The sequence below is a fragment of the Saimiri boliviensis genome, chromosome 8 (genome assembly GCF_048565385.1).
Source record: "Saimiri boliviensis isolate mSaiBol1 chromosome 8, mSaiBol1.pri, whole genome shotgun sequence".
Lineage (NCBI taxonomy): Eukaryota > Metazoa > Chordata > Mammalia > Primates > Cebidae > Saimiri > Saimiri boliviensis.
Window position 1 is genome coordinate 2,653,825 of NC_133456.1, and position 13,321 is coordinate 2,667,145.

Genomic DNA, 13,321 nt, shown 5'->3' on the forward strand with positions numbered 1-13,321 from the left:
GCTAACAGAAACCAGGGCCAAGAAGGAAGAAAGCGTCATTACCTATGGTCATCGAGGGAGCTTCAGTTTCAAATGGAACAGGCCCAGAGACTGCATCATAAAAAAATAAACAGATACAAGTAATAACAGCAAAGAAGTGTAAACTTTTGGGTGCTCACTGGTGCTTCATTCAAAGGTCACAGATACTCTAAGTTAATATAAAGTGCCTTCTTGATAGGCTTATTTATTATCTGAGATGCTTCTTAGCAAATTCAAATTTTATACCAACTGGAATCTCAGGAGAAAATTTCCACTGCCAAACAGTTGGAGTTGGAGAACCGTTACATAAATATCTTCTCATGTGGTTAGAAAATTACTCAGTTAATAGTTACAGTTTAAAATGTTGGCTGGATACAGTGGCTCATGCCTGTAATCCCAGCACTTTGGGAGGCCGAGGTGGGAGGATCACCTGAGGTCAGGAGTTTGAGACCAGCCTGGCCAACGTGGTGAAACCCTGTCTCTAGTAAAAATACAAAAATTAGCCGGGCGTAGTGGCACACGCCTGTAGTTCCAGCTACTCAGGAGGCTCAGGCAGGAGAATCGCTTGAGCCCAGGAGGCAGAGGTTGCAGTTAGCTGAGATCGCACCACTGTGCTCCAGCCTGTGTGACAGAGTGAGACTTCGCCTCTAAATAAACAAACAATAAAATAAAATGTCCACAGAGTATTTTAGAGAAAGCCAGTCCCTGACTAGCGAGCCTTCTTCTCAGCTGTGCCTGTAAATGAATAGCAGCGTCAACCTTCTAGGGTACTGTCTAACAGTGTTACTAAAATCACTTTTTAAAAACGTTTCAAACACAGAAAACTCAGGCCTCTGTTCATTACACACTCAGAAAATAGACCTAAAAATGCTTTAAAAAACGGAATGCCAGTAAATCAGGTATAAAACTTACTAATTTTCTACATATTGACTTGTTCATTTAGGACTTAAAACATCAGTGTGGCTGCTTGGAAAAGATAATCAACAAAATTATGGTATTTGGGTTTCTATGATTTATATGATATGACAGATTGTAAACATTTTCAGCAATGCTTCCAGAGAAAATCCTGTTAAGCTAAAGCACTGGAAATTATGTTTACCGGATTTAGTTGGTGGCATGTCTGGTTCTGCTGTGGTCTGGGGTTTAGGAAGTAATTGTTTTGGTGGTTTTGAACCTGAAGAAAATTAGAGTGCTACAATTAGTGTTACAGCCGAGCTGTGAATGTGAAGATTAATGTTACTTACACATTTGTTTTCTTATTTATAGATCAAGGCATTGAAAGTAGCGATTACCAGGCTGAATTTGAGGTGCATCTGGTCTGTGTGTGGTTTTAGGACTCTCGGATGGTTTTGAGGCTAAAGAAAAAGGTATTAAAATTAGCAAAATGGGTCATGGCTGTCACTGTGAAAATTAAGGACAAGTAGGCTGGACAGACACTATACAGATTCAATGCATCTATAAAAATTTCTTGGGTGTGGGAAGGGTAAAATGGGTCTCCATTTTAACTACATACTAGCATAATTAGTTTTTCCATGATCAGAAAATGTGTTTTTGGGCAAAAGTAATAAGAACTGTTATAAGATGTTTTTCCTATATCAATAATATGAAAATAGACAAAGTACTATTTCTTTGATGGAAAGGTCATCTTCAGTATAAAAACAGCAAGGTAGAAATCTGATTGCTTAGGAGGTGATCGGAAGTAATCCATAAAGACTTAAACTTAAACATGAGAAAAATAACGTTACATGGCTACCCATGCCTGGGATTTTCCAAAGTAAAGTCGTGATAGATTTTAAGAGTTAAACTGTAATAAAATGATTATCATCAAACAGTATTAGTACTGAAAACAAACAAACAAAAAAAACAGCTTGGGACTTTTAATGCTCTCAAGTTCCAAAGACCATCACTAGTTTTACATGGGACTGTGGACCAAGAACAATCTTGGTACCTCCAGTTACTTTAACCTACTCAAAAACGTTTTTCAAAGACACAGAAAAACTGAAGAAGCCATCATTCCAAGCAGCTTTGTGAAAGGAATAAAGTCTTAGAAGTTGAATCAGTAGAGCAATGAAATGCGAACCATGGTGCTGCTGTAAAATGTTGCCATCTGTTGAGCGCAGGATGAGCACAGAGGTCCCTGTCTGAGAGGGAGCTGATGGCTTTCTCAACCCCAGGACACATGTGGGGAAGACAGACGTCAGCCCAGGACCGGGAAGCTGTGTGCAAGGCCACAGACCTTCCCTAAACAAGCACACTGGATTGTTGGACAACTCTATCTTTAGGATCTTCAGACCGAGACAGGAAAGGTGAGGAAAGGCGTGGGATGAAATGGTGAATGAATGAGGTGGCGGAACTGCAGTCATGCCTGTAACGGAGAATGGGGGAGGCGAAAGCAACCAGCCATCCAAGCAGCCAGGGTCAGGGGAGTAGAATTACCAATTGTGGGCACCAAGGGTTCCGGCGGTATCGTGACAGGTTCCAGAGCTACAGAGGGAAACACCAAAAGCATCAGGTATTTCAAGAAGTGGCATCTTGAGGAGGGAAACATGATGCCCTGAGCTAGGATCCTCTAGCTAAATGATGTACTTTTTCTGAATGTGATTTTCCCTTTTACTTTACCTAATGTCCCTTTCTCCTCAGTGCACCTCAGCTGCCATGAATGTACATCATAAGATTTCAAGGTGCCTTACTTTAATAATCCACTGAATGGGCCAGCTTTCTGCTGTGTGTACCCAATAACTATGACTGAGTAGAAACATATTAGACAGTACATATATTAAAAAAAACAGTGCATACATAAAAATGCATATAGAAATTGGTACGATGCTTAGTCATCAAAGCCAATTCCACCGGTTCCTAAAGCCCAGCTGCTCAAGTAGGTGACAGCTACTAAACCGGAAGCTGCCACATTCCGCTTGCTACGTTAACTGGACCGCGAATATCACATTTACCGGGTTTGAACGTGGGCACATCTGGACTAGGTGTGGTTTTAGGGCGGGGACGTGGGCGAGGACGACGACCTGGTCTTTTGGTCTTTCGTGGTGCTGAAGAAAGAAAATTAGCAAGTTAATATAAGAAGGTGGATTTACAAACTGATGATAACTATTACACCCATCTTAGAAGCACGGTGAAGCCCTTAGATGTACTGTGGACATGGGTCCATCTGTTTTCCAAGTTTCTATCATTATTTACCTAGTTAAATGAGATCTTGAATAACTTTTGTCAAAGATTAATAAACGGTCCAAGAGATCTGTTCTTCCATTCTGAGATGGAAAATCTCAAAACTCCGTACAGCTTAGAGAAGACAGTGACTCAAAAATACTGAAGGCCTATGTTCAACAGGAACATGTGAAAGGTTGCCTTTATAAAGCCATTTGGGATAAAACTTAAAATATATTTGGCCGAAGATTCAAACACAGACATTTTTCACGAAGCATTTAAAATAGCCACAAATCAACAATATAAGCAGAAGGCTTTGAATTCAGTAATTATTTCAGGAAAGGCAACTTTAAAAAAATGAGATACAGTTTATCAACTGTATCTACGAGACTTAACTTTTTTCTTTTCTGAAGAACAAAGCACTTACACACACAAATGGGCATTAATGTATTAATTCATTCATGTGAGCCTGTCAACACAGATACCAGCAGTCAGGAAAAGAAGAAATGAAGGTCATCCACTCGAGAACTCTATTACCTAATGTTGTTGTTGAAGGTTTCGTACCCAGTGTTTCAGGTCCTAAGACAGTGTGAAAAAAAATCAAGAAAGAATCAAGATTAAAGGAAAAATGACGACATGTATTTAAAACACGGCGCTTAATTTTTCATTACTAGGTTGAGCAAATATAAATGGTGAAACTTTTGGTCACATATGAAGTTTTTTTTCTACTTCAGTCGATTCCTGTGTTTTTGACAAAGTGAACAAAAACTGTAGCCAGTCAGTTAAGTCTGGAAAGAGAACTGGAACAAAAAGGCATGATGCTCATTTGGAATATGTGACTGTAAGAACGTAACCAGCAGGTCATGTTATGAAGGAAAATATGGGTAATTGGCTAAGATGGCACCAGAACACATTTTCCCCCCCTCTTTTGAAGAAAAAGAAGCTAGAAAGATTGGGGTTGGTTTTTCTGTTTCTCTGAGTGGATTTCCTAGTGACACATCAGAGTATTTACATCTGTAAAAATCATAGAGCTTTTCAAGAAAATCTGCAAAAGTTAAGAGTTTTGAAAGTAAGAAAAACACCTCCAAAAGAGAACACATAAATATATCCTGTGAAGGTCAGGGTCCACCCCTGGCAATAAACAGGTTAGAACAAGCTCAGGACATATTCCTAAAATGTAACTGAGGGAAAATAAAGAATGTATCGAATTAAAATCAGTATTGCTTTCATGGGTGTCTCAGAACTTCTGCATACATCAAGCACAGGCTGACAGTATATCTTCGGGCAAAAATGGCTGGAAAAGGAACTGAAGGACAATTAAGACATACAGGGCCGGGCACGGTGGCTCACGCCTGTAATCCCAGCACTGTGGGAGGCCGAGGCGGGTGGATCACCTGAGGTCAGGAGTTGGAGACCAGCCTGGCCAACGTGGTGAAACCCTGTCTCTACTAAAAGTACAAAAAATTAGCTGGGCGTGGTGGCTCAGGCCTATAATCCCAGCTACTCGGGAGGCTGAGGCAGGAGAATTGCTTGAACCTGGGAGGTGGAGGTTGCGGTGAGCCAAGATCGCGCCATTGCACTCCAGCCTGGGCAACAAGAGTGAAACTTCATGTCAAAAAAAAAAAAAAAAAAAGAAAAGAAAAAAAGAGAAAGACAAGACAAGACAAGAACAATATTTAAAAACAAAACAAAACCCAAAGCTGAACAAAGTTGAACATGGAGAGGTAAAGATACTTTGTTTTTACTCACTATAAAAAGCTTTATTACCTATTGTTGACTCTGACGGCAGTGGAGTCTGGGGTTCTGGGGCTGCAATAAAAGCAAGTAATATCAAAAGCAATGCTGAAGGGTACCATTTAAGATAGAAGTTACGTGTTCTTTAAACGGTGTTCTCTCCTGGGTGAATGATTAGGTTCTACTGGCTTTTATCCTCTCTACAAACCACAAGAATTGAGAGTTCTCATTTTTGTTGTTGACTTTTAGCTGCTACCATCACTTCCGGATATTCTGGTTTGCCTCTGGTGCTGAGGAGGTACTAACTTAGAGGGAGTCCTGGGCAGCCTCTCTGAGGCTGTTCAGAGTCCTGTCACCTGCCCTTCGTTTCTTGCAGGACAGACAGGTTCATCCAAGGAAATAGAAAAGGCAACAGACTCACCCCCGGTACTGTGTCTGTGCTGTTAGTTTGCGGTGATCTCCAGCTTGGCTGGACCTGGCGTTCTCTCACAAAAAGATAGGAATTAAACTTGTGGTTCAAAAGGCACCATTAAGTTCCTATGACGGCCCCTGTACTCACTAGTATCTATTGCTGGTAAACAAATCGGTTCACATACGAAAGTTAACCCATTTGAATGGTAAACCAATGAGTCCAAAAAAACCAGTAAGTCCAAAAGCAGTCTCAGATTTTATAAAATGTTAATTAAATAACATGTAAATATCCTGATAAACTTTCCAATGTTCATTCAGACTAGCAATCAGTAAATTAAACTTCATGCTGATTGTGGTCTGGTTACAATATTTTGGCTTTAAAAAAGGTTAACCAATAAGTTTCTTACTCTTCTGTGAACAAAAAGAATTACTGTTGAAGAAGAAGAAAATAAAAAAGGAATTGTTTTATTTTTGAAATGGGAAGAAAAAATTAAGATTCTTGAATTTTTTTTCTCACAGAAAGTAACTAATAAATACGGCATTCACAGACCATCTGAATAGGACTTAAATCATTCTTCTACTTATACATTTCTAACATTAGACTTAGCAGGAATTATTTCTGATATTACTTAACAAGGGAGTTGTTTCTATGTAGCAACTAAGAACAATTGCTTCTATGTAGCAACTAGTTTTTAGCAACTGAGAAATATAAGAATGCACGTAGAGAATTTTTATTTCCAAAAGCAATGCGTAATAGCATAAGGTGCTATTTAAAGGCATTATCATCCATTAGCATATCTGTGATCCAAAAATGTTTGTGTCGAGGCTGTTGTAAACAGTACAAATTAGGTGCAAAGAACCAAGTTAAAAGTTGTTTTGAAAAGCCCAGAATACTGATTTCTCAAGAACTTGTGCAGAGATAGATCGTAACAGATGAATGGCAGGGCAGTAGTGATGTGTCGGACTGAAATACCCATGACAAAGTAAAAATTCAGTGTGTGTGTGTGTGAGTGAGCTGTATGAGAGAAGGCAGGAGGGAGAGTGTGTGAGAGGAGGAGGGAGGGAAAGAGAGGGAGGGAGAGGATGTGTGTGTGTGAGAGACGAGCGGAGAGAAGAGTACACGTGGGAGAAGGAGAGAGGAGGAGAATGAGTGTGTGAGAGAATCGTAGGTGTGTCTGTGTAAGAGAGTGTATGTATAGTCTAGGTATCTCAGGGCTATAGGACAAGAAGAAAATAAATATCAATACATGAAATATAATCAATATGAAAGAAGCATCCATACCTGAAGACAGCAAACAAATCATTATTTTGAAACTTCAAGGTTGAGATTCATGTTTTTGATTCTACAAAGTTGCCTTCCAAAAATGTGACCAAGAACATAAGATCTGCTACGCACTGCATCTTTTAGACTTCACAAAAATTAAAGAATGTCGCTTTTAAAATTATAAGGAAAAATCTGCCTTTTTGAGTTCGTGACGGAGTTTGAAACCAAATAGGCATAGAACTCACTCCATCAATTACGCTTCAAAGTCAATTGCACATAAAAGTCTATGTTTAGTAAAAATGAGTCTCTCTTCTGACAAGACTTCTTCTATTTGACAATCATAAGGAATTATGGGTAAAGGTACAAAATGTTCCATAACAAAGCTGAGTGGTCTGTACGTGACTAAGCCACCCATCTCCACACAAAGCAAAGACAAATTTGACTCACACGCGTGGGGACGGATGAGAACAACTTACTATTCTATCCACCTTGGAAGACACTTACGTGAAACACACACCTGTAAGTGGGGGGCACTCCCTTATTTTCAGCCCATTAGAAGATTAAAGATTAAACCATGAAGGAAACAATTCCCATTGGATGAGGTAGACAAGTTAAGACATGGTAGGTGGCTGTGGTTTTTGAGAAATGCACTAAATTGTGTTTATAAAACAAGCCCAAATCAATGTGGATTTTTCCTCGTTGACTGAACCACCAAGCAAAGCCAAAGGAAAAGCAGTCTGTAATGGAAAGTGAAACAGAAAAACACAGGAGTGTGAGGAGAGGGCTGGGAGAGGCCTTTAAAAGCTTTGGGTGGTTTATTTATTCTTCTGAACCTTGGCTAGAAACAGACATCTTTAGGAGAGCTACAAAGGTGGTCTGCCCTAAATAAAAATAAATAAAATAAAATGTAGGAATCTCAAGCGAAAGCAATGGTTTGCAGAGACCCAGTCGTCAGCCTGTGTTACTATGGACCATTCAAGGTCCACTTGAGTTGGCACGGGTCTGGGTGTGGATTCTGAAGTCATTACACTGCTGTCAGAGGAAGGAGGATGGATTTTCTTTGATGATTAGAAGGTTTAGAAATCAAAGGAATGTAAACACATTAGCCTCCAAGTAATTCTTCCTATTTTAAAAGGAAATGTCAAATTAAGATCTTTTTGCTCCAACACCTTAGAGTGTTAAGAATATACCCTTCCTTCCTCATCTGTATTAATCAATTTCCTCTCAGAAATCTTTTCTGAAATGAACAATGTAACCTAACATATATAAACTGTAACCAACATTTGGGGAACTTTTTGATGTGTTTCAATTTTATGTTTTAATAACAGAAACAATTACTTTGGAGAGAAATGCTTAAATTTGGTGACTCAAACAAACAGTACTATTTCATGATCTGCTTGGTAATAGCCCTCTGCTTGAAATACAGCCTAGTTACTACTTTATCCCAAAGCTCTCTAAGCATGGTTTTTAAATAAGTGTGTATTAAACCCCTCTCTCACAGCTGTCAGAGTTATTTGATTTAAACCAATACTATTATGGCTTTGAGTTTTACTCAAAAGCTGCTTCCTCTGAAAAACCTCTCTGAGTGGGAGTTTTTCATTCCATTTCTCTGACTCGGAGGCCTCATCAATGGTCACAGTGTCAACTACACACCCTTTCCTTCAGTCTGCACCTACACCTGGAAATCTTACTGCTTCTTTACAGCGAGTAATGAGGATTCTTTCTTTGAGCAGTTACATTTTTCTTCCTTAGCCATCTCATTGCAAAAATGAATCATGCCCACTTTAGCAGGAAATCTCTTGCTTTAATAATCCTACTTTGTAAACATGCCATTAATGGAAATGCAAGTTCAAAATCCATTAAACATTATAGTGAGAAAGATTTTTCTTCCGGTGGTAAGGGTTTAACATTTAGCTAACGATGACCCTCAGTGGTGACAAGTTCCCTGTAGTCAATCTTATAAGTCAACATTTAAGACTGCTATATGAATTACAGACAGATAGAAAACTCCAAGATTTGGTTATTCAATATATTCCACAATTTTTTTTTTTTCTTTTTGAGTGGAGTGTTACTCTGTTACCTAGGCTGGTGTACAATGGCGCAGTCTTGGCTCACTGCAACCTCCACCTTCCGGGTTCAAGCGATTCTCCTGCCTCAGTTTCCTGAGTAGCTGGGATTACAGGCCCCTGCCACCACATCCAGCTAACTTTTGTATTTTTAATAGAGATGGGGTTTCACCATGTTGGCCAGGCTGGTCTCGAACTCCTGACCTCATGATCCGCCCGCCTCAGCCTTCCAAAGTGCTGGGATTACAGGCGTAAGCCACCACGCCCAGCCACTCCACAATCTTTATGTCTTAAATTATATATATAGAATGATCCCTTCCTGCAAAAGCAGTTTTTTTTTTTTTTTAAATGAAAACGCCACTTAAAATTCCTAAGAGGTAAACAGATGTCAGTGTTCAGAAATCAGCACCAATTTAGGAGTCTTGGATCATTAGGAAAATATGGGTCTTTCTGGTCTTCTAGCCTGAGAACTGAGCAGCTCTAAAATAATGCAGAGTTCTTAGAAGACAGAAACACTTATCTTGTTTCCAGCTGAAAGGCTATTGTTTATGTGATTAGAATTCCAGTCAACATTGGTATTGGAAACTATTTTGCAGTACTCAACTCATTCACTTCATTACATTTCTGTGTTTTCTCTGTGGTGATCGTCAATATAATAATCCACCACAGTGCTCAGAGCAATGCTGTGATATCACTGTGGCTGTTTATGATGAGATCATTTCATTGCATGTTTGCACTTGACGTGGAAAAATGTAACAAATGTCAAAATACAAACCAGAAATTCTTGCTCCAAAGAACTGCATAAAACTTGACCCCACTTGTGGAATATTCAAAAAAGTTTAGAGTAATTACCAGGTTTGGTGTGTGTCACTTCTGGGCTGAGAGGGATTTTAGGTTTCAAAGAAATAGACTGTGTTTTACTGGGAGCTGGAAAAATAAAGAAACAACATAATAAATAAATCAATATTTAGCCATTTCAGTGTCTAAAACCACAGAAGTAAAACCTAGAAATAAATGGAATGAACCCAATGTCTTGAAAGATTTTGGAAATACTCTATTAAAAGAATATTTCATTATCCATTCACAGAGAAGTAGTTAATTTTCATCTTGTTTAGAAAAAACATTTCAAGCATATATTTAACTAACAAACATAGCATTGCTACTAGTCACAATAATTATTCGAAGTAAAGATAGTTCTTTTAACCTATGATTTTTAAAAATCAGTCTAATTATTTTGCACCCTTACTTTATGTTTCTCAACCACATATCTAAGTCTGAGCACCATGAAAAAAAAAACCTACCATGTTTTACAATTAATATTTACCAATGTATGTGCAGGTTTGTTACACAGGGTACCATGGTGGTTTGCTGAACCTGTCAACCACTCACCTAGGTATTAAGACCTGCTATATTTTTTATCAGCCTTATAAACTAAAAAGGAAAAATATCACAAATCATCCAAACCAATAACTGATGTACACGTCTTTTGAAGACACAACAATAAACGTAAACTCCCTGCGTATAATTTTAGGGTAGTGGAGTTTTGTCTCCTAATGTTTCCAGAATCCGTCATTTTGAGCCTGTCTACCTAAACACATTTTAATATAAAAATTACTCTCAAAAATATTCACCAATAGGTATAATGCTATGATCTGAAGCATAAAGTAATTCTACCAGCATTCAATTCAAAGTTGTTTTTCCAAATGAAGTCTGGAGTTGAACTTGAGAGTGTTACTAAAAAGAAAACGAGCACTGTGTACAAGATTCGGCTTCAAATACAGTGACTGGATAGATGACAGGGAAGCTGCAACGGTTCAAAAGCTGGCTCAGGATGACATCTGAAGGCTGAGTTCAGATCTATTCACTGTGGATCAGCCAGCCACAAGCACAATAACTACGGAGTTGGTAGCCTCTATGAGATGGGCCCTACTGTTCCAATGAGCCATTTTGACCATCTTAATAGCTAATAGACATTACATAAAAGCTGGGGTGCTAGATTTTTCCACGGTGAAATGAAGCAACGTGTCCACTAAGGACGTATCATTATTACCCGGTGTTGTCCATGTAGATTCAGGGCTTTTAGAAATTTTAGGTGTGATTGTTCCAGCACTCGTGGTCCTTTCTGGTGATGTAAAGGAAAAAAAAAAATATTGAAATATCCTGGAGACCATAAAAAGATACCCTCTAAAGAGGAGCTCAATGACCTGTTTAAAATGCTGCCATATTCAGTAGTCAAAGTATACAATGAGTAAAAGTTTTGAGGAAGAATTTTTTAACTGTCATAACAGTATACATCATACAAAATTACATCTATCTTATAAGGCAATAAGCCAAACCCAGTTGGTCAAACGTGATTCTGGGTGTTATTGTTTGACAATGAAGAACTGACCTCCAGGTTAATAAGCATCTGTACCACCCAAACTCTGTGCTATAATATATATATATATATATATATATATATATATATATATATATATATATGTTATTCCCTTCTCCTTTTCTTCTGTCTAAATCCTACATGTATTTTGGGGCCTGCATCTTCATCTCTTTCTTCAAGCATTGTGTAAATGATTGAAGCATTTACAGAAATATTATAGTCTCAGAAATAAGTTACGTAAACGTATGTTGTGCGATCATCTTCATGTTATACCTTCTCAAGGTTACCATCTATTTGAAAACCAGAGTCACGTCCTCTCTAACTCAGCCATTGCCCTGGTGCAAAACTGAAAAGAGTAGGTACCAAAAAATAAGAACCATCATCCTAATGAATATTTTAATAAACATTCACACACAAAAGATGAATTACATGTATCGCCCTATATTGCTATGAGTATGATTTGTTTCTTGGTTTTTACCAAAATTCACATGTGAAAATATAATTTTCAGTAAACCCCTTTTGGAGACATTTGAGTTTTGCTATTTTGCATCATTAATTATTCATCTTTAGTTCATCTCAAATTTTGTAAATAAACTAAGAAACATATCCTTCCCCCCCCTCCACCCAGAGACAGGGTCTTGCTCTGTTGCCCGGGCTTGAATGCAGTGGTATCATTATAGCTCACTGCAGCCTCAAATTCCGGGGCTCAAGCAGTCTACCACACGTGGCTAATTTTTTAAGCATTTTGCAGAGACAGAGTCTCACTATCTTGCTCAGGGTGGTCTTAAACTCCTGGCCTCAAGTGATCCTCCTCCCTTGGCCTCTCATAGCACTAGGGGTATAGGAGTGAGCCACTGCACCTGGCTCTCCTTCTTTCTGTAATAAGATGGACATTATCCATCTGCAATTACGTATCATGCAAAGATAAAGAGACATTTACCAGGTTTGGTTCTTGGCGGTTTGGGCCTGGGGCGCCGTTTTGGTGTAGAAGGAATAGATGTAGTTTGCTGGGGAGCTGGAAGAAGATTTAATATATCTTTGATAAATGATATTTCCCAGGGGTCAATCAGGTTGTGCCTGTAAACTCACAAACTTAGTACAAGAACTGTTTTATATTTCCTTATATCCCTAGAATGGCCAGTACCTTGTTTTATATATAATAGGTGCTCAACAAACAAGTGGTGATTAGGACAAAAGGTATTACATTTCCACATGAGAACAGAAGATATACCTTGTTCCATTATGTATCAGAAGTAAGCACCCTTGAGGCATTTTAGAGCACAAGGTACAATTAAAAACTCAAAAGGATGACATTGAATAGCAGGAGACAAGCACAAATAATGAAAATTTGGAACTACTTTTTTTTTTTTTTTTTTTTTAAATAAACAGAGTCTCATTCTGTTGCCCAGGATGGAGTGCATGGTGCAATCTTGGCTCACTATAACCGTGGCTTCCCAAGTTCAAGCAAATCTTGTGCCTCAGCCTCCTGAGCAGCTGGGACTACAGGCGTTCACCACCACACCTGGCTAATTTCTGTATTTTAACTAGAGACAGGTTTCACCATGTTGGCCATGCTGGTCTCGATCTCCTGGCCTCATGTGATCTGCCCGCCTTGGCCTCCCAAAATGCTGGGATTACAGGCGTGAGCCACCACACCTGGCCCAGAACCTTAACTGTGTAGCTGTTTACTATCCCCACCAAGAGTTAACGGACTTTGCTCCTGCAATCATTTTGTTAGAACATGTAGGTTGCGTTACCTCCTCTCTTAGCCATCTTTCCTCATCATGTCCAGGATGGCAAAGCCTGCTTGGTGCTCTCTATACTTAGGCTACTTTGGGTAAAATACTTTGATCAAATGGTGTCTAAATGTGCTAAGGACCAGGGAAGATATTTTGAAATAATTATAATTCTGCTGTTATTTTCCAGCTGGCAAAGTTGAAAGGAGAGTTGGAAGGAAGAGACTCCTCAACATATATAGACTTCAGGATTGTGCAGATTCTCTGAGGATGATCATAAGGCTAAGTATGACAGATAACTCGGTTCTTTGAATAATTTCGTGGTAAAGACTGAAGGGAAATATTTAGCAAAAACCAACCAACCAACAACAACAACAAAACCCAAAATTCTGAAATGGCCAACATGACTTTTTTTTTTTTTTTTTTAATCACATTACCTGTTTCTTCAATGCATATAACTACACAAACGTCATTAGTTACCAGGTGTTGTAGGCTGCGTTTCAGGACTGGTAAAGATTTCCAGATTTTGAGGAACAAACGGTGTTTCACTTGGAGC

General features: G+C 38.8%; 1 protein-coding gene across 15 annotated transcripts in view; it reads right to left on the reverse strand.

Annotated features, from left to right (window-relative positions):
* ABI3BP (ABI family member 3 binding protein) overlaps nucleotides 1-13,321 on the reverse strand; it is a 248,398-nt gene that overhangs the window by 86,096 nt on the left and 148,981 nt on the right. For 12 of the 15 annotated variants that reach the window (XM_074403568.1, XM_074403565.1, XM_074403559.1 and 9 more), the window contains 11 exons: nucleotides 13,246-13,320; nucleotides 11,970-12,044; nucleotides 10,703-10,774; nucleotides 9,505-9,579; nucleotides 4,945-4,986; nucleotides 3,715-3,756; nucleotides 2,970-3,062; nucleotides 2,455-2,502; nucleotides 1,311-1,373; nucleotides 1,118-1,192; nucleotides 43-90 (listed from right to left, as the gene is read on the reverse strand). In XM_074403568.1, coding sequence (XP_074259669.1) covers nucleotides 43-90; nucleotides 1,118-1,192; nucleotides 1,311-1,373; nucleotides 2,455-2,502; nucleotides 2,970-3,062; nucleotides 3,715-3,756; nucleotides 4,945-4,986; nucleotides 9,505-9,579; nucleotides 10,703-10,774; nucleotides 11,970-12,044; nucleotides 13,246-13,320 — 708 coding nt within the window. The remainder of the gene's footprint in view (nucleotides 1-42; nucleotides 91-1,117; nucleotides 1,193-1,310; nucleotides 1,374-2,454; nucleotides 2,503-2,969; nucleotides 3,063-3,714; nucleotides 3,757-4,944; nucleotides 4,987-9,504; nucleotides 9,580-10,702; nucleotides 10,775-11,969; nucleotides 12,045-13,245; nucleotide 13,321) is intronic. The other 3 variants (XM_074403572.1, XM_074403571.1, XM_074403564.1) reach the window with 2 other exon arrangements.